Below are 21589 nucleotides of genomic sequence, written 5' to 3'. Positions count from 1 at the left end.
AGAATGGCCTGCATTTAACATGGTAAAAAAAAATCCCACTGTCATTTGAAATTAAATAATTTTCAGGTTTAATCTACACATAATTTTTTGACTTAGATGTTTTAAGAGTTTAGAAGGTAAGGAAATGCTCAGAGAATTTTAATTCTGCTATCTTTCCAAGAAACACCTGCCATTTCACAAATTTTAAGCTGTAAATTTTATGAAGGCAAAAACTGAGCTTGAAATGTCAACTGCTAGAAGAGTATTGACACTTCAGTTAAATTAAACTGAATGACTTTGCATAATCTTATGGTATATTTTATATTAACAAGGCTGAAGTAAATATTATTAATGTAATATTATTGTGAGAATTGATTATCTGATTATTTCTTAGACATTTCCTTCATAATCCTTACCTGTGTGTGTGTGTGTGTGGGTGTGTGTATCATGTATCAAAGATTCATTAACTCCTGGAAGAATTTTTAGATTTAAATTATGTAGGAGAAATGAAAGGAGTTGTTGAGAATGATCAATTCCTAATTATGCATTTTACTATGTAGTTATCATAATATTATAATATGTATCAATGTATAAATGATATATAGAAATTTGCATTCCAGGTATTACAACAATGCATTCTTATACTAAAAAAATTTACTTACTGTGTACCTGAAAATTTATCTGATAATATGTTTTGTCTGGAAATTATAGTCATAATCCACTAATGCATTATTTCTTTTGCTGCTAACTCTTTTGCTTTCTTACTTTAGCCATTGGGAGCTTTTTTAGCTTGTCTCTAGTGTCATTTTTCAGTTTTCATCCCTTTCTTTTGATTATTTCCTTATTTTCTGGTCTTACAAGATGCTTTTGGTTTATATTGTATTTTTCCTCTCTGTGACCTAGAACCAGCCATTTCTCCAGAGAACTCTCACAATGATATTTAGAAACCAAGATCTGGGTAATGAGGGTGCTTATTGCTACTGAGTTCATGCAGTTTTAAAAATCAGTGCATATGTCATAATGTAAAAATTTAACAGTGAGATTTGGATATTTGTTTTTGATTTTTACTCAGGTACTAATTAAAATCATTATCATGGAAAGAGGACTCATCCATCCATATGATATGCTCTGTATTTATCTTTTATTAAAATTAAATTTTATATTTTTATTAAAGTGGTATTTGAACATAGCTTAAATTGTCAAACAGGAGAGAATTCTGGGCATATGGCAGTGGCATAGGTTTTGAAATCCTTCATATAATTAGAGTAGATTATATAGTAAAATCAAAAGCAGTGGATAAGATTTCCAACAAAGTATCTCATGAACCTCACAAAAGGTCTGAGTGAACAAACCATCTATGGTTTTAAGAGCTCTGTGGTATCCGAAAATGTAAGGGAGGACGCTTAGGGAAGGCAGAGGGACAAGAAATGACTCCTCTCAGAACCAGGAAACCCCCAAATTGTGAAATACATGCTGGTGGCTTATTGGGCCATTCTGCAGATAGCAACAGCAACTGGGAGGGTTCCCTAATGGCTCCCTTGAGTAGGCAAGTGCAAGAAGAATCTGGGGAGATATAAAAATATTTGGGTGTGTCTAGTCTTTCTTAGGATATATCTCTAAAATGACAAACTAAAGCACTCCTGCCCTGAATAGAAAATGTTGGAGTGAATTCTGTGTGGGGCAGTTTCAATGGAGGCAAAGAAAGACCACAAAGGAGTGTTGAAGGGAATTGGACTTTAGATACAACTAGTGATTTACAGGATAAAAAGAAACACACCCGGAGAGAATTTTCTGTGTTATATTTCTGTTCCCAAATACGTTTCTTTTATTTTTTTGCCTTAACTTAATATTCAAAATGTATACTCCAATTTTGATGATGTAAATATTGTTCATAGTCAAGAAGCAGAGTGTTCTGTGATTCAACTTCTATCCTTTCCTAGTTTCAGTTGCCTCCTCTTTTCATTTGTTCACAATTAACATGAGTTGTATGATTTTAATCATGAATGGGGGCCTATAACTATTTGACAAAACTATAAAAATCCTCAAAAACAAATGAGAATCAGGTAATCTATCAGATTTTCTCCTGAGATTGTCATTGCAAGTTCTCCCTTGTCCTAATTGTATATGGATTGATTAATCTCTAACTATCTAAACCACCTTCATGAGAATATTATCTTCTTGTTCTATGTTGAATACCTGTTCTCTGGGTTTACTTCTCATTTTGCTTCTTGGTTTATTTCACAGTTTTGTAGAAGAGTATTTTCTAGTAGGTGCCGCAGTCCGGCTGCAGCAAAATAACCGGGGGGTGACGAGCAACTTGTGTACATTGATACAGCAGGAGTGGGAGCCGTTTATTGTAGGACAGGAGGGGTATATATATATTACACACAGCTTATCTTAATTAACATAAACTAGATACAGCAGTCAACCAATAAGGAATCTCCACACTTAATGGCTCGCTAGCGTTACTTCACAAACCACTCCCCCTGGCAAAATGCCAGGCGCCATCCTGACTTGTTTACAGACCCTAACAAGTAGGGCTCTTACACATATTATTATGTGCATGTCTTTATTAATGCTTATTATTTGTTCAATAATCTGGCTTAATATATGATTCTAGTTTAGAAAACATTTTTTACTAGACATTTGAAGACCTTGTTTTGTTGTTTTTTAGGTTCCTACATTGCTATTGAAAACACTAGACTATTCTGATTCCCAATTCATTCTTTGCTATCTGCCTTTTTTTTTTTTTTTTTGGTGGAACCTCCTAGGACTTCCTCCTTATCCCTGTTGTAGAACTTTTTCAGGGTATTCAATGAGTTCTTCTCAAGTTTGAAATTAATTTCTTTAAGTTTTAGCAAATATTCTTTTATTGTTTATTTATTTTTTCTTTTAATCTCTTTCTTAAAAAAAATATTAGATGAATGGGTTACCTTTTTGTTGCTATGACCAAAGTACCAACAAAAATAATTTAGAGGAGAAAAGTGTATTTTGGTTCATGATTTTAAAGCTTCAGTCCATGGCCCAGGTAAAGTAGAATATCATGATAGAGGAGTGCTGCTCGTAGTGATGGGAAGCAGAGAGAGAAAAAAGAGAAGGGGTCACAGGGAAGATGAACCCTTCTAAGGCATGCCTCCAGTGACATACCTCTTCCAACCACACCCCTCCTGCCCACAGTTACCACCCAGTCAGTATATTCAGACATGATGGACTAATTAGATTATAGCTCTCATAATCTAGTCATTGTGCCTCTGAATATTCCTGCATTTATTATAGGAGCTTTTGGGTACACCTCATATTCAAACCATAACAAAGAATGTTGGTACTACTGTGAATTTATCTGCTGATTTCCTTATATTTTCTATTTTAAAAAATTTCCCTGCTTTCTTGGGGTTTATTTGTTTTAATCCTTCCATTGAATTTTTAATTATATAGCATTTATTTCCATGTGCTCTAATTCTTTGGATATTCTTATAAAAATCATCTTAAAAATAATCTTTTCCAATGAATAATAAATCACTTCCTATGTTTCTGAGGATTCTAAATGTGGACTGAGAAATTTTGAAAAAAAAAATTATACCGTCTAAATTATTTTTTACTTTGAGTTCCTTGTTTTGGTCTTTGCCTTGCCTATTGAGATTTTTGGTGGGTCTATATCATGCTAGTTGAAGAGAATTGTTGGCTCTTAATTCACATTATAAAAAGTTGGGAGCTTTGTGTGGCTGGGTGACTTGTGAATTGGTAGGCTTCAGAACAGGGAATTTTATTGAAGGCCCAGTCATTTACTAGAACTCTTAAATGTCAGTATCTCCTGATTTTTTTCCCTCTTCACTGAGGGGTTTTCCACAAATAGATTTACCAGTGTATTTTTATAGTAGAGGATAGGAAAGGTAGCAGAACATGACAGTCACTAGTATGGCAATATGTAAATCAATGGATGTGTAATTGATGTGATTCTGCAATCTGTATATGGGCTAAAAATGGGAGTTCATAACCCACTTGAAGCAAAGTGTGAAAGATGATATATCAAGAACTATGTAATGTTTTGAACAACCAACAATTAAAAAAAATAAATAGATAAATAAACAGAAGAAAGAGCTGTAGAGCAAAGGAAGGGAAATGGGTGAGGTAGGAGGAGAAAGAAAGAGGAAGTACTGGAAACTAAAGTGGAACCAATTATATTTCATGCATGTGTGATTATGTCAACATGAAACCCAGTATTATGTATAACTATTATGAATCAATTAAAACATTTCCAAAAAAAAAGAAAAAATAAATAAATGTCAGTATCTCCTGATTTTTTTCCCTCTTCACTGAGGGGTTTTCCACAAATAGATTTACCAGTGTATTTTTATGTCGTATAAGCCTAACTGCCATTATTCTGAGATGATCAAGACAGGCTGTGGGCCTCCTAGTTCTCTATGCAGACTTTCTTATGATTTGTTTTCATGTAGCATGACTCTTCATTCTGACATCCACAGTGTCTGGTGTCCCAGTTCTGAGCCTCCCTGGTTCTACTTATTCAGAGGGTAAACCTCTGCTGGGATTGGAGAGGCATAGATACACAGCTCGGAGTGTCTTGTAGAATGGACCTCCTCCTAACCCACTCCAAATAATTTGTTTTTAGCCCTGTTGAGCCTCAGCCTCCAGTTGTTTTATTTATTTTTTATTTTCATGGGTGCTGGGGATCAAACCTAAGGCCTTGAGCATCACTGGTTACGTCCCCCGCTCTTCAGTTCTTAAGGATTTTTGTGATTCTGAATGTGAATTGACTTCTCATTTTTTCCCCCTTTGGTCATTTAAGTATCAAGAGTTCTTTTCTTATCCTAGTCAGTGACCTCTTCTCCACTTTTATCCCATTTTCAAGTTTTTGCTTATATAAAAAAATTCAGTATCAATTGGTGGGGAGGAGAGAGAAATACTTGTTGAAGCCACCCAGTTTAACTGGAAATTTTCTGTTTCTCTCCTGTTGTATTGTTAATTTTCTTTATATCCTCTTCCCTCAGTTTCATATTAGGCTTACCCTTTCCTGGTCCACTCTGGAATGGCTTTCGGATGTGGCAGAGTACTTACCTTATTTGTGTGGGAACTGTTTTGCAGTCTTTTCATTTTAGAAATTTTACCGTTCTCTCAGTGTACTCTGGAAAAATGTGTTTGCTTTTTTCTTATTGAATTTGAGATAGTTTCTTTTTCTCTTTTAGCAGAGTACTACAATATTATTACTACCATTTTTCTGAGTTCTTTCTGCCTGTTACTTTTTTTGTTCTCTTCCCTGTTGTGATAGGAAGGAATGTTTAATTACTTTTTTTGTGTGTGTGGAAGGACTAATTTCTATTGGATTTAAAATTGGGTAGAAAATGAGTCAGTAACTCTTCTTGCGAAACACTATTTTAAATCCCCCACAACAATGTATAGGTTTGATCATATCATACCCATGGGAAATATGGGAAAGCATGAGAGGGTTTTTTGGTTGTTGTTGTCGGGGGAACAGGTCTTTTATTCTTAAATATGTTCTGATGATATAACACTGGTTGATAAAATCAAGAGAATCACTTTACCCAAGAGTAACCAGGGTTAATTCATATCTTTATTTTACTTTAATTTCTTTTGAAATGTTATTTATCTTGAATAGTCTTGAAGAGTAGAGTTGAGAAGGAAAGAAAGACTGATAAACTGTGGCAATATATCCCTTATTTTTAAGAGACAAGTATTGTTTCTTGAAACTATTTTTAAAATACCTTGTCTTCTTGTATATGTGTACTATTCACATACTGGCTCTTTTATATGTTATGAGCCATACATAAATGAAATCAAGAAACCGAGAGTATTTTGATATCAGTGACTCTCAGGCTCATCTGTACTTGCTGATTTTTTTTCTAGAGAGAGGCACTTTACAATTCAGGCAGAATGTAAAGAATGTAATTTTATTTAAATAAGTATATTTCAAGAGAGTGTTTGACAGATTTTGTTTCCAGTCTTACCTTTGTAAGCCTACTTTCTATAGGACCAATCCTCTGGGTAGTGACTGGGTAGTGACCCTCATTATCCTTTCCTGTCACTCTTCCCCAGCCCCGCTGTGCTCTCCATGGCTACAACTTTTAGGAGTACCATAGGTAGACTGCCTCTCTTGCCAGCTCAGTTTAGAAGGGATTTCACTGAGTTGTGTTACTATAAGCTGATCTTAAAGAGAACATGTTTTCAGAATTTCATATTTAGGTCACATTTTTCTATAAATTTTACTCACCATGTAAATCTGCATCCTGTGACTGGCAGGCCTGATCAGGAGGGAGGAGGAAGATGTTGACTTGCAAATGAGAGTTCCATTTCAGTTCTCCTTCTTGGGGGAGTTTCCTTTTGGCATTGCTTCTCCTAGATAGGGAAAAATTCCCAGGTCCAACCTGGCCTCCTTGTTAGCTTATTAGCATTTGATTCCATCCCGCTATCCATCTCCAAATCTCATTTGTATTCAAGTTTCCTATCAATTATGGATATCCTTAGTGTAGATATAATAGGGATGTGAATGCTGGGCAATCGAGCCTGTTCTGGAGGTCAAAGGCAAAAGAAAATACAGCCAAGGAGGCAGGTTTGATTTCAAATTATTATTTAATGCGGTCACAAAATTCTGATTGAATTCTTCCTCCCTCATCCTTATACCCACTGTCACAAATACAGTACAACATAGTAGATTAGTAATTCTTTTCTTTTTTCTCTTTGTGATACTAGAGATTTGACCCCAGAGCACTTTACCATTGAGCTACACCTGCACAGACATTTTTATTTTTTATTTTGAGATGATTTCCCTAAGTGGCAGAGGCTGGCCTGGAACTTGGAATCCTCCCTTCTCAGCCTCCTGAGTCACTGGGATTATAGATGTGTGCCACCACACCTGGCAAGATTAGTGTTTCTTAATTGTGGTTTCCCTACAATTTAGGGTTTTATGTTCCGAATCTTAAAGTATCTCTCAAAAGTCATGTGGTAGAGGTTTGGTTACCAGCCAAGGCTCTAGGAAGTGGGCCTCAGTGGAAGGAAATTAGGTCACTGGGGATATACTTTTGAAGGATATATTGGGACCCCTGCACCTTCTTTTCCTTCTTTATTTGCTTACTAACTACCATAAGGTAAGCAGGCCTCTTTGGCCACATGCTCCTACCATGATGTACTGTGCTGCCATAGACCCAAAGCAGTAGGGCTAAGTGACCCATGGAATAAAGACAAACCTTTCACCTTTAAATGGTTTCTCTCAGATATTTTGTCACAGTGACATTAAGGGAGTCCCCAGGAATCTCAAGAAAGAGGGTATGTGTAAAGTTTAAAGGCAATAATAATTAAAGTCAATATGAATTGTGGGTGGACATTTTTATGGCCATTTCATTTCATCATTACAATGAACATTGAGATACTCATACAATTTATAAGGACGCAATTCAAAAAACCATCCCTGCTCCTAGGAATGGGATTTCAGTGGAAAACAGGTTTAAGCATGACTAATGTCATCTCCATTTTGGTGGGAGTTAGGACTCCCTGGGAGTATTCCACTAATAAGTATATTAGTGGTTAGAGAGAGAGACAGAGAGAGAGAGAGAGAGAGATTGATTCTCGAGAGAGAGAGTGATTCTCGATTTTGATCAAGTTTGTTTGAATTCTAGTTCTGCCAGTAGCTATAGATTCTTAAATGAATTACTTTATTTCTCTAGTCTTTACATTCTTCATGTCTAAAAGGGAATAGTAGTAGAACCAGTCTCATGGTGGTACTATATGGACTGAATTTAGGTAATGTATATAAACTTGAAAGCCCAGCATATACTATACTAAAAAAAATAAAATTACTAAATACTAAAATACTAAAAATACAAAAAAATACTAAATTTTCACTGGTGGTTGTTATTATTACACAGTTAAAAAAAAAAAAAACTAGAGATATCAATGTGTAGTGACCCTTTTTTTTTGTACTGGGGAGTGAACTCAGGGTCACTCAATCACTGAGCCACATCCCCAGCTCTTTTTGTATTTTATTTAGAGACAGGATCTCACTGAGTTGCTTAGTGCCTCACTAAGTTGCTGAGGCTGGCTTTGAACTTGAGATTCTCCTGCCTCAGCCTCGCGTGGTGATCCTTTCTTAATGGCAAGGTTGCAAACACTGTTCAGCTGGAAAATCTACACTTTACATTAACCTTGCTGACATTTCCTTCCACTGATATAGACAATTGATGTTTCTCTGCACTTGTAATCTGTTTTGAAAAATATACTAACTTCATCTCATTGAATCCCACATCCCTGTGTGATTAGGCAATAATAAATAAAGTCAATATGAATTGTGGGTGGGCATTTTTATGGCCATATCATTTCATCATTACAATGAGCATTGAGATACTCATGCAATTTATAAGGATACAATTCAAAAAACCATCCCTGCTCCTAGGAATGGGATTTCAGTGGAAAACAGATTTAAACATGACTAATGTCATCTCCATTTTAGCAGTTGCAGGCTTATTCTCTGTATTTCCAACTCCCTAAAGTGCTATCGCAAGCCTGCTTTCTAAGTACAAAAGTTGTCAATGGAGAATAACCCCATAAATGTGTTTCCTACCCATCCATGCACCTGACACCAAGGAGTCAAAGATAATGTATAGGATTAGCAACATTTTGGTTTGACCTCTCATGTTTATGTAAATGTGATGATTTAATAAAGTTGCAAGAAAAAAAAAAAGGCCTAAATTTCATTTATTAAACAAAACAGAACATTTCCTTTTTCATTGTTCTTAGTTTTTCTCATTTGATAAGAAGGATTTTATTATTGGTCTTTTTAAAAGACTTGGCATTTGGATTTCTTATTTATATGCAGAGTAATTACAGATCAGACTATTTCTGCATACTTAAAATAGGAGACTCATTTTATAAGAATATAACTCCCAAAGCTTAGATTATCTCAGACATGGCCTATTCCTTAGGATCTTCTCCTGTAGATTAGGATAATATTTAGAGAGGAATTAAATGTTTCAATTCTACTATGAAGTCAATGTGATTGATCTATAAATTGTTGTGTATTTCCACAATATATAGGTATCCGTTTCACAGGGCAGATTACCACCATATGTGGCCAACAATTAATTTTCTGCCATTGTAAGTTAATAGAACATACTTTAACCATGGAAGTTCATGCTTCTAAGTACATTTGGTTAGATAAACAGTACTTTGTAGTCTTAGCATATTATCTTTACTTGATTTTTCTTGTGAATAAGTGGAGATTGTGTTCATAACAACAAAATTTTCCTCGTTTTAAAGATTTCTTTAGTTCAGTTTTTTAAGTAGTATGGTCTATGTCTTATCCCAAAACAGTTACATATACAAGGCAGATTGTGAAAAGTAAAATATATCATTTTTAGATTATTATTTATGCTTTTCCTGCAGGAGAGAATATTGGCTTCTATTCTCTTGCCAGTTTTGTGGGGACTGTCTCTGGTACTTGCTCTAAATATTCATTAGCAGTTTATCTCCTAATAGAAGTAAAGAATAATTTTCTGCTGCCACTTTTTTCTTTAGCTTAGATTGTATCCATTCTTAAAGGAACACAAAAGCAAACACACAGACCTCTCATTCTGATTTTAAATAATTTAGAGTGGAACTGTGAACACAATATTTTCCCCATTGAAGATCATTTTATACGAAGTTTAATATAGGTTTAAAATTCTATTTAAAACTTGGGCTCAGGAGGGTGATGGTAAAGTGTGACATTCGCAAGCTGTTTCTTGGTGATGAAAAATGCACAAGAACATAACCCACACAGGACTTGTCAGGCAGCCTGGAATGTAATTTTCCACTAAATTTTACTTGATTCAACTCAACACATGGTTTGTATCTTACACATTTCTTGAAGGAAAAATATAAGTGGTCCTAAGTTAATATGATGCTTAGAGCTCAGAGAGCTCCTCCTTGCAATCCTTGGATTAACTTACATGGAAACTAGGTAAGCTCCTAGAAGAGCATCTCATAACCTCCCATTCCTTCTTTTTCTGCCTCCCTTTCTTTCTATATTGAATTTTGAAATATCATCTTTTGTCTTTCTGGCTGTCTGTCTAGTTATTGATAGATTATTGAGCTGAATTATATTCCCCCCAAATTCCTATGTTGAAATTCCAACCTATAGTATCTCAGAAGTAACTATATTTGAATATATGATCATTAAAAATGTGATTAAGTTAAAATGAGTTTATTGGGACAGGACCCTAATCCAATATGACTAATGTCCTTACAAGAATAGTGAGAGACCCCAGGTATGCACTCAGTTGGAGAAAAGACCACATAAGGAGCTAGTAAGAAGGTGGCAATCTGCAAGCCACAGAGTGAGGCTTTGGGAGAAATCAAACCTGCTATGCCTTGATCTCCAACTTCTAGATTCCAGAATTGAGAGAATAAATGTTTTTGTTGTTGAAGCCAGTCAGTCTGTTGTATTTTGGCACCTTTAGCAAAGCAATGCATTCATATAAAATAAATCCTAGTTATTTAATTAGATGTTTTCTTAATATATTGTTCATTATGAAGTTTGTGCTACTGTTTTTTTTTTCTCACACTGAGTGCCAAATGAGAGCAGATTAAATAGATGGGTTTTACTTTGAGCAAAAACATATTCAATTAAAACTCAGTGTATGATTAGGCAAATCAGTCTTTCCAGGAGGTTTTTCTCTTAATACATTTATATTATAATAAATGATGCTGAAAGCACTGTAAAACTATAGGAATTCTGATTTTTTTTGATGGCAAGCATTCTGTTTTGTTGCATATTTCATTAAAAAATTAGTAACCTATAATCATGGAGCATGGGATGAAATTGACCCTTCACTGAGTACTTTTTTCGGAAATTGGTTACTATGGTGTTCAACTCTGTGGCAGATTGAGTAATTGACCCTGAAAGTATTCTTGCAGCTTTATTAAATTTCTCAGCAGTTGTTTCTGCATTTGTCACAGTCTTCCTATAGAGGTGTTCAATCACTGTCCAGAGATATGCTAGATTAATACATGGGACTCTCAGAAATTAATTATTTCTTCTCTTTTTATTAGCCTTAATGATGAATAGCAGAAGTTACTTGATCATCCTTCCTTGGCATGCACATCTTTAAGTTATCATGTGTTGTGTATACTTTGAAAGATCTGACTCTGGATTCTGCAAACTGTTTAGTTCTACACACAGATTCTGATCTTCATTACATAGAATAGCTGTTGCTGAAAGTATCACATGAAAGTTTGCATTTGTAGTGAGTCAATTTTCTACCACTGAAACTTTGGGATGTTTACATGTAAATTGGGGTGATAGAAAAATTGCATGTGTACCTGTTTTCTGCAACCTCTGAGTCATTAGTTTTAAGGCCCTAACATTGAGACATGTTAAGAGATTTATTTGTAGGTATAAGGATTAAGAGAGTTTGTTTCTATTCAATGGAAGAGTTTGCTTTTTAAAAATTTTTTTATATGACATATCATACATTTGAATCAGATGGGATATAATTTCTCATTTTTCTTAGTGTACAGGTTGCAGAATCACATTGGTCATGCAGTCACGTATATACTCACAGCAGTAATAATGTCTGTTTCATTTCACTGTCCTTCCCTTCTCCCCCTCCCCTCCCCTCCCCTCCCCTCCCATCACTTCTCTCTACCCAATCTAAGGTGATGCTATTCTTTTATTTTATATTATTTTTCTCACATCTTGATACATGTATTTTGTATAACGATGAGGGTCTTCTTCCATTTTCCAAATGCTTGTTAATATCTCTGAAATACTGCAGGTTAGGAGATTACTTGTCTTGTTCTTTAACTTAAAGCTAATTAATCAAATGTTTCATCATTATGTATAAAATTTACTGTAGGTTCCTGTAAAATAGTCTTTATGAAATTAGGAAACTTTCTTTTATTTCTAGATTATATATTTTCTGTTTTTATTTCATATGTGTGTGTTAAATTTATTTTTCAGAATTCATTGTTATTACCAAATTTACTTTCCCTTATGTAGTGAAATGTATAAATTTTTTGAGGTTGAGCTAATCTAGAATTCATGAAAGAAGTCTTAATTGATCATGATGCTTTATTTTATTTACAGAACATTATCTTATAGGTTTTTGGATTTTTTGCTTCTGTGTTTATAATACTCAGCTGTTTTAAATTAACAAGTTAATTTTTGAATTTTGGTAATAGGTTTTGCTAGTCTCAGAAAATAAATTTTGTAGCATCTGACTTTTTTTTTTTGGCTACCTACTTATACAACTTAGTAATTATTCATTACCTAAATTTTAGTAAAGTTTCCCTTAATAGACTGTAGCATCTCCAAGTTTTTATTATTTAAATTTATTTTGTTTATTGAATTTTGTTTTTTTTCTTAAGACAATCTGGGTAACTGATATTTTTCTAGAAAATAAAGTGTTCATTTTAAATTCCCATGTATTTTGGCATAAATCTGTACATAGAATTCCAGGTAGGTTAATGGCAACAAAAGATCTGTTCTTATACTGAGTCTTACAATAAATTTCTAATGTTTATTTGGTGCTCTTTTTAAAGATCCAGAAGATTATCTCTTAACAGTCTTTACAAATAGTATTTGGTTTTATTTTATTTATTTTTGATCATATCTACAATATTTGTGCTTCATATCTCATGAGTATTATCTTCTGTTGTCTTTATTAATCCTTTCCTACTGTGTCATTTGTTGCTCCTTTTCAAGCTGCAGTTAAAAGTCTGCATCATATTACTTTATTCTTTTCTAATATGGACATATGTATTTAAATTTTCTTTTACGTTTCAGGGATCATAATGTGTCATGTCCTCATTGTCATATATTTATTTATGAATTTTCAGTTTTGGTTTTCTTTTCAATGGTTTAGTTTCCCTTTTATTACTTTTTAATAATAATAATAATATAATGAATATAATAAATAAGTAACAAATTTATTATGTATAGTTACTATAGTGAAGCAACTTACCATATTCATTATTTCACAGTTACCCAGGTTTTTTTTTTCTGTTATATAACAAGAGCATATACAACTTACTTATTTAGAACAGAATTTCAAATACAGTATAATTTTATTAACAGTATTCTTAATTTCTGATTTTATTGCATTATGTTTAGATAAAGTAACTTCTTGGAATGGATTATTTCTAAGGTTTTCAATATTGAGATATTCTTCATGACTTAATCTATGGTAATTTAAAAATTAATATTAAATGTGTGTTTGAAAAGAATATAAACACATCAATCAGTATATTCAACTAAGCTGGTAATTCTAATATTTAAGCCTAAAGATCCCTTACTTATTGATTTTCTTGGTTGCTCTTGTTGATGTCTGAGCAGTGTTATCACCAAGCATTCAATTGACACCAATACTTGTTTTATATATTTAAAACTATGTTTCTAAAACTTTATTAGTTTATTATTTTTAAACTCCTCAGTAGATTTTAATGTTACTGTAATGTATTATTTTTTAAAATACTAATTTTTTGCTATGTTTCCCCCTTACTTGTCTATTTTCAGATTTATCTTTTGCTATAGCTCTGTATTTTCTCAATAGCACATTGCTAATTTTTTTTTTTTTTTTGCTTTTTTTTTTCTCTCAGTAGGGGAAGCTGATTCAAGCATGCTTATTATAATCATTAATTAGCTTCGACTTACTTTACTTGGGTTTAAAAAAATTTTTTTTTGTAGTTGTAGATGGACAGAATGCCTTTATTTTATTTATTTGCATGTGGTGCTAAGGACTGAACCCAGGGCCTCCCACATGTAGGCAGGCGCTCTACCACAGAGCTACAGCCCAAGCCCACTTTCCTTGTTTTTTGATAATTTTTTACTTCTCATGCTTTTTATTAGGAATCCTTCCTCCTATATCCTCCCACTCCATACCTTCTTTCCTCTTCTTCACTACATTTCCCCCTTCTATTCCCTTTTCCTCAATTTGTTTGACATTTGTACATCTTATTTATATTAACCTAGTTATTCTCTTTTAAGAGTTAAGAAACATACTAAAATTTTTGCCTTTGGAGTTGATCAGTATCTGCTGTCTGTCTTGATGAATTCAAGAATCTCGACATATTATTTTTCCTTTCCTACTGTTCCTTGCCTTCCTGTACTTCTTCCATCTCTTCAACTAAGTTTTATATTGAGTTAATAAGAAACTATGTGGGCAGTGATGTTGCACAGTATCCATATTCTACTTGAGAGACTAACTTGAGTATAGATCAGTGGTACCAAATAATTTTGTCTTTGAATTTAAAAAATATTGCTTAACTGCCGTTTGCAGCCATTGCTGTCTGTGAAAATATTGTGCTTGTTGAATAATCTTCATATTTAGATGCAGTCTCTCCCTGAAGTTTTCTGGGAGAAATCTGTTCAACCGTTGAGCTTACTTACTACTTTTTCAGTAATCTCCATTCTTCCATTCACTGCCCATTAAATGTTTTATTTCACTGATTACGTGTTTCATATCCACACTGCCTCATTGGTTCATTTTTTAATGCTGTGATGTCTTCTCAAAGCTTTTTGAAGGTTTGGTTATTTATATTCTAAGTTATTCTTACATTTAGGCTGTCACCTGTATCCAGGCTTTCTGTTATCTGCCTATTACATTTTATACTTCTTTTTCAGGACACTGATTTTCCTGAAATGATTTGTGATTTGTGATTGTATATTCATCTTTGTATATAAGAATCATTATCATGATTTATTCTAGTTTCTGTAACTTATCTTTATTCTGGTTTCTGTAACTTATCTGTACTGACTCTGTGAAAGAGACAACAATTATAGATTGTGGGATGGGAAACATTGTCCTTGCCCTTGGTGTTGGCTTGTTGAGTCTGCTTTGCCCCTCTCCAGATACCACATTCTCAGCTGTCTCCTTTGCATATGTGCCTGTGTCTTTCTTGGGAAGCTGTTGTGCTCACTGGTGTAGTCACAGGTCCCTGTTGCTTTGTCTCTTAATAGTCTTCTCCTAATGTTGGTGTTTTCCCCTTAAGTTTTGATTCTGATTATGTGCTATCTTTCAGCAGTCCTCAAAATTTCTGATTAGGTATTGGCACTGTTTTCTTTTTCTCCTTCCTAATTCTGGTGTACTGTTTTCGCAAATTGTCTTCTCAGTCACTGTGTGGTGTTTATGGTGGGAAGGAGGTAAGAGCATGTATTCAAACTGCTGCATAGAGTCCTTATAAATGGTGCTAGTACTCATTCATTGCCTGGATGTCCTGTGTTTTCTCATAAATGGCATAACAGTATAGTACAAACTGTGTTCAAGCTCAGAAATAGTGTTCTATAAACTTTCTGCAAGAAGTTCCTTCATTAAACTCCTAGAATTGGTCATTTATGAATTACCACAATCGTTAGCAACCTTTTTGTGAATTATATATGTACTTATAACTGTGATCTGATAATGAATTTAGTAAGATGCTTCTAATTTCTTATATAATTCTCTAATATATTTTGATATTACCCTTTTATAATATCATTAAAATTATATAATTTCCTATCTAAATAAGAGGTAAATGGTTAAAATAGGTGTGTTAGCACAGTCAGAATGAAAAAAATCACTCTTCTGGCAGTCTTTTAATTTTTATGGGTGGTAATCTTTCTAAAGGAGAAGGAATTTTCTTGAAATTAAACTGTAAGGATTAGTTCAAAAGGGAGTTGCATTTTATATATTAGCAATATCTTAAATGATACATCTTTGATTATCTATTTGTATTATTACTAAAAGATATTAAAGAGTACCTTTGTAAGACTGAGTATTATACAGTCATGATTTACAAGAGTCAGATAGTAAATATTTATTTCAGCATCCTCAGTTGTATGATCTCTGTTATAACTACAGCTCTGTTGTGGCTAGAAAGTAACAGATAATATGTAAATGATGAGCAGATGACCATTCTAATAAAGCTTTATGGATGCTAAAATTTGAATTTTTATTTAATTTTCACATATCATAAATTTTTATTCCTCCTTTGATCTATCTATCTCCACTATTAAAAAAGATAAAAACTATTCTAAACTCTCAGAATGTACAAAAACAAGTAGAGGGCTAGATTTGACCCTGGTTCACAGTTTGTCAGCCCCTAATTTAGAAGATTATGTAACAACATGTAAAATGTTTATAATATATTAAGTAAAAACAAAGCAGGTATAAAAGAGTAAGTATGTTAATCCCATCTCTGTAAAAGACATTTATCAGCACAAGAAGAGATATCAGAATATTTACAATGATTCCTTTGTTAGATTATAAGTAAATTTAATTCTACACACATTCATTGGCAGGACTTTGGTTTTATACTGTGTGTTTATTATGTTGTTTTCAAAGAAATAAATATTCTTTTATCAGAAAAAAGTTATTTGACAAGTGACAAAGAATCTGTATCTTCTCAGTGAAATCAGAATACTTATTTTTAATTAATTTGATAAAATCTGTTTTGTTTACCCTCTGCTTCACTTTTAGCCAACAAGTCCCAAATTTGGAAAAGCTGACTCATATGAAAAACTGGAAAAACTCGGAGAAGGATCTTATGCTACAGTATACAAAGGGAAAAGCAAGTAAGTTCAATGGTTTTTGAATATTTCATATGTAAAATGATTCTGCTATCTTAATATTAAATAGCAGTACATTAAATAATTCCCACTTAATATACAATAAAATTATCTCCAGTCAGGATTATTTTTTAAGGCACTAGAATTTGCTTTCCCTGCTAGAAAACAGGTTTGCAGACTTGCCCAGGTGATCTTTCTGTATCAACCCCTCCTCCAACTTTGTTTTCTTTTCCCTCAGTGGAGTTGGTACCCTCTAATCAGAATTCATTTCCAGGTGGATTATGTGATTAATTTCTCATGTAGGTTTCATGTTAAGAATAGAAATCAGAACCACATGTAATATCATCCATGACATTGTTTTAAATTGAGCTTTTACTCCATTTTTCAGAAGTCTCCTATTCATAAAAGCAAAAACAAAAAACCACCCTGCAAACTTTTCTTTTTCTTTCTTTGCACCTGCCTGCTTTGGCACTGTGCTGAATATATTTCCCCATAGAGAAGCAACTCTTTCCTCTGTGTCCTTTCTATCCCCATTGGTATCCTGGGGTCAGGGCACAGAATTGGATTCTTATAAAGCTGTACCAGATGTTTCTGATGGACAATTCCCTCTCCCTTAGTGACTGAGGGCAGAAAGTTACTGTATTTAGTGACATGTAGCTTGTGGAAAATTTGATGCCTTTTTCTAAATAGCCTCAGGAGAAATAAACCTAGTTCTACCTTAATAACTTTACCAGATGATCCTATAAAGTAATTTTGTAAATCATCCCTATATTTCTTTTTAAAACCTTTATAGGAAAAATAAGAGTTTCTAGGGCTCAGGTCAAGCTCTGTGGTAGAGTATTTCACTAGCATGTGAGAAGCCTGAGTTCTATTCCCAGTAATGAAAAAGGAAAAAAGAAAACAGAAATAAGACCTTCTATTTAACATTACATTTTAAAAAAGATATTAGAAAATTCTCTGAATGATCATTCCAAAAACATAATTGCAAATTTTGGCTATGTGCTAATTTATGTAATCTGGCTTTTATGGAGTATAATTTTATATTTTTGTTCATGGTTTCTAAGTTAAGAAAATGAAGAAGTATTCCTTCTAAAAGAAGATCTGAAGGTAAAGGAATACAAAAATGCAGTCAGGTTAAAAAGAAGCAACACTAGTTTTGTGAGCTATAAAAATGTTTTTAAAAAGGTCTGTTGTTTTTTATTTGAATGAAAAGTTAATATGATGGGAAACAGAAAATAAAACCAAACCCGGAGCATTATTAATGACTTAACTGAGTTGCTTGAGAATTAATGAACATCAAAATAATGGTCTGAATGGTTGAGGTAATTTTAACAGAGATAGTACTTCATAAATTTCTTGCACATTCAAAGTTAATAACGTGATACTAGCTCTCCTTAATTTCTCAATAATTTTGTATAAAATATAGTATATCATTTTGCCTTATCTACTCCTCATAATGCTATGATATGCCCTATTATTGTTGTCTGTACTTAACCAGTCAGGAATTGTGGTGCACAAATAGGTTTAGCCATGTGCCCATTTTCACACAGTGGTTCATAGCAACACTTGCTTTACATTGTGCCTATCTGGCTTGAAGTCATCCCTTGCACTCATTACACTATTACTGCTTTTACATTGTAAAGGACTTGGAGAGATATGGTCCATGTTGAATTTTCCAGAAGTTTCTCACATATGCTCTGACTTGTTTTAATGGTGACTCAAATAGAAGCAAACACCCTATTTCATTATAAGGAAACAAACCAGGTACTTGAAACTACTTGTTCACAAATAATGTGTTCTGCTGATCTGCAAATATAAGTTAGTAATGTTATTGAATAAATATTCAATCTTGAACATTTATCTCAGAATCTTAGAGTCAATTGAAAAATTTAAATTTATTATGCCTGAATAAAAAAAAAGACTTAAAAGTACCTGTAGCCTTTGAGCATGATGGTTGTGGACCGTTGATTGTTTTTACTCCAGCAGGTCTAGATTTATCTTGTCAGAATTTTTCTAAGTTTAAAGCCTGCTGGTCACATGTCGTGTTTAATTTCCTCCAGTTGAAGATGAAAGCCATTGCCTGCTCACCTGTTTTGAGAGATGACAGGCTGCCTGGGTTTCACTGCTTTAAGGTAGCAAAGTCAAAAGAATACCAACTGTGTAAGTGTCATGTAGCAGGAATTGAGAGCCCAGTTGATGTGTCTCTGAGGTGCTGCATAACTTAAAGAGCTAGCTAAATGTTGGGACCTTGTTGTACTACTGTCCCATAAATGTCTGCATCCCTGCCTCCATCTTTAAATGCTATCTTTAGCCTCTTCCCTAAGAGCAGCTTTCATTTTCTTATGGTAAAGCTGTCTGGTATTTGTAGAGATTCCTGTGAGTTTTTTAGTTTCAGATACACACACACAAACACACACACAAACACACACACACAGGCACGCACACGCACACACATATACATACACATATATATTCACATATTACAAAGTGTTTTATACACACACACACCCACCCCTATACACATACACACATATTTTTTATAGGTATCATATTTGGATTTAACCATAAACTTCATTGCATTAGTTTGCTACATTTGCTATTAACAACCACAAATGGGGTGGCTTAAACATGAGTAATTTATTATCTCACAGTTATGGAAGCTAGAAGTGCAAGGTGTGGGCAGAGTTGATTCCTTCTGTGGCTCTGGGGGAGAATCTGTTCCATGCGTCTCTCTTAGCGTCTGGTGGTATGCTGGCAGTTTTGGCATTCCTGAATAGGACATGAATTACCCTGACCTCTGCCTTCATTTTCGTGTGTGTGTGTGTGTGTGTGTGTGTCTCCAGATTTCCCCCTTTGATCAGGACACAGTCATATTGGATTAGGGTCCTTCCTCATGACCTCATTTTAACTTGATGTCTCTATAAAGACCTATTTTCAAATAAGGTTACATTCTGAGACAGTAGAACGTAGGGTTTTAACCTGTCTCCTCCTCCTCCTTCTTCTTTCTTCTTTCGTCTTCTTCCTTTTTTTTTTTTTTTTTTTGGAGGTCACAGTCCAATCCATCACAGGTATTACTTTCAAACCTTCCTAACCTGGCATTGCAGTTATGACATTTTTCTTTTCCTACCTGTGCTATATATTAGTTGTCCTTTAGCTCATGTTTCTTCTTTATGCAATGTAAAAACAAAGCATATTACTCTCAACACGAGGTTGGTGCTAAGTCTTGATTTTGGAATAGTTGTAACTAGCCATTGTTAGAAACTTGAGGGATAGAAAGGGTTTTTATTAGTCAGTTCTCCTGTGTCTCATAACTCCTGAAGGAGCAGATGCATTGGGGAACACTTGACTGAGATTCCTATTCAGGTAGCTTGCTTGGTGGTAATGAGCTTGGCTTCTAAAGAATGCTTGGCTGACTGTATCCACATCCACAAGCAGTACTCACAAATGCTCTTTATTTATTTTTTTAAAAAGCTTCGAACTTCCACCTTTTCATATTTGAGCAGATAGTTGTTTTGTTTTGACCAATATTTGTTAACTCCTTTCTACATTCCCTGTGTAAGTTTGTGTGTGAATGTATTTGGGGGAAGGGAGGCAGTTTATTGTTGCATAGGACTCAATTTCTGTCCTTGTTTAATTTTCTGATTATGTTCTCTTTTCTAAATTCCTGTGGCATTTAATATAGAGTTTAAAGAAAAACATGCATCGTACATTTAACATTTCAAAAATATATGACATTCTAAAAATATCTTCTTTTTTGGTACTGGGGATTGAACCCAGGAGCACTTAATGACTATGTCACATCCTCAGTCATATATTCATATATATGTGAATATGTGTGTGTGTGTGTGTGTATATATATATATATATATATGTGTATATATATATATATATATATGTATATATATATATATATATATATATATATATATATATATATATTTCCCCCCCCCCCTCCTTAGAGACAGGGTCTCACCAAGTTGCTGAGGCTGGCTTTGAATTTGTGATCTTCTTGCCTCAGCATTCTAAAATATCTTTAATTCAGCAATTCGGATCATCTTTTTGCCTTTAGTTGTCAGGGACTTCTATACATTGAGATTTGTCAATATTTTTGAAACTTATTCAATGAATGATGAACATTTATTATGTTTTCTCTAATTATACCCTTTTAAACTCCAGGTAACAAGAGGTAACTCAGATGTGCATTTTACCACCAGTAAACTTAATCTTGAAGAGATGGTACATATAACAAAATTCTACCTAAGTTAGAATCTTGCATATTTTATATGAGCTAGAATGTAATAAGAAAGGCTCAGGTAAAATGGTGTGGGGTTTCAAAAGGAAGAAGGTACGTGTGTTCTCTCCAGTGGTGACTGATTGAGTTCAGAGGCCACAACCTCCTCTGCTTGTAAATCAAGTCTCCCTCATCATGGTGTGTCCTTGTTGGATCCTTACTATGGTTTCTTTTGGTGACTTGAATGTCCACATTTCCCCAGAAAATATAACGAAATTTTTACTTTTTGTTTGTTAGACTAAATTTGTTGATCCCAGAGTGTTTTAAAGTTAAAGAAGACTGATTGTTTTTGTGCAAATATTGATCATTTGAGTTTTAAAGTGGAATTGGCTTTAAGCAATGTAGTTTGGAAAGTTAGGTGTTTTGTTTATGTTTGGGCATCTACGTATACCTGGCTGTTTTAAATAATGGCTAAGATCACCTGTTACCTCAACTTCTAAAAGTCAAAATGTGGAGACCCACATTTTCCTGGGTGCACTGGGATCCTCAGGTGGATCACACCTGAGTTTCCCCTAATCCCAGATGCAAGTTAAAACTGTGGATTTTGCTCTCTCCAGCTGAATCAGGGGCATGCAAGATTAAAGTTGCTTCTCATTTCTTAGGCTTTGTGTGCCATTTAGAGGAAGAACAACTTGCCCTTTGTTCTGTGTCTAGAAAAGGAATATTGGCCTAACTCAGTGGAAGTCATCCCTACAGATGGTCCTAATCGCTGGTCATTTTCTCTACTTATCTTCAGTTTCTGTTGAGGTGAAGATGCCAAGGCCTCATCT

At 34.0% G+C, this 21589-nt stretch overlaps 1 protein-coding gene across 4 annotated transcripts in view; it reads left to right on the top strand.

Moving 5' to 3' along the window:
- Positions 1-21589, top strand: part of Cdk14 (cyclin dependent kinase 14) — a 767749-nt gene that overhangs the window by 307951 nt on the left and 438209 nt on the right. For all 4 annotated transcript variants that reach the window (XM_071612068.1, XM_071612070.1, XM_071612062.1 and 1 more), the window contains exon 4: positions 16440-16534. In XM_071612068.1, the coding sequence (XP_071468169.1) occupies positions 16440-16534 (95 nt within the window). The remainder of the gene's footprint in view (positions 1-16439; positions 16535-21589) is intronic.

This window comes from Marmota flaviventris, chromosome 1 (genome assembly GCF_047511675.1).
Source record: "Marmota flaviventris isolate mMarFla1 chromosome 1, mMarFla1.hap1, whole genome shotgun sequence".
Classification (NCBI taxonomy): Eukaryota; Metazoa; Chordata; class Mammalia; order Rodentia; family Sciuridae; genus Marmota; species Marmota flaviventris.
The sequence above is the reverse complement of the archived record's forward strand: the minus strand, read 5'-3'. Positions and strand labels throughout refer to the sequence as shown.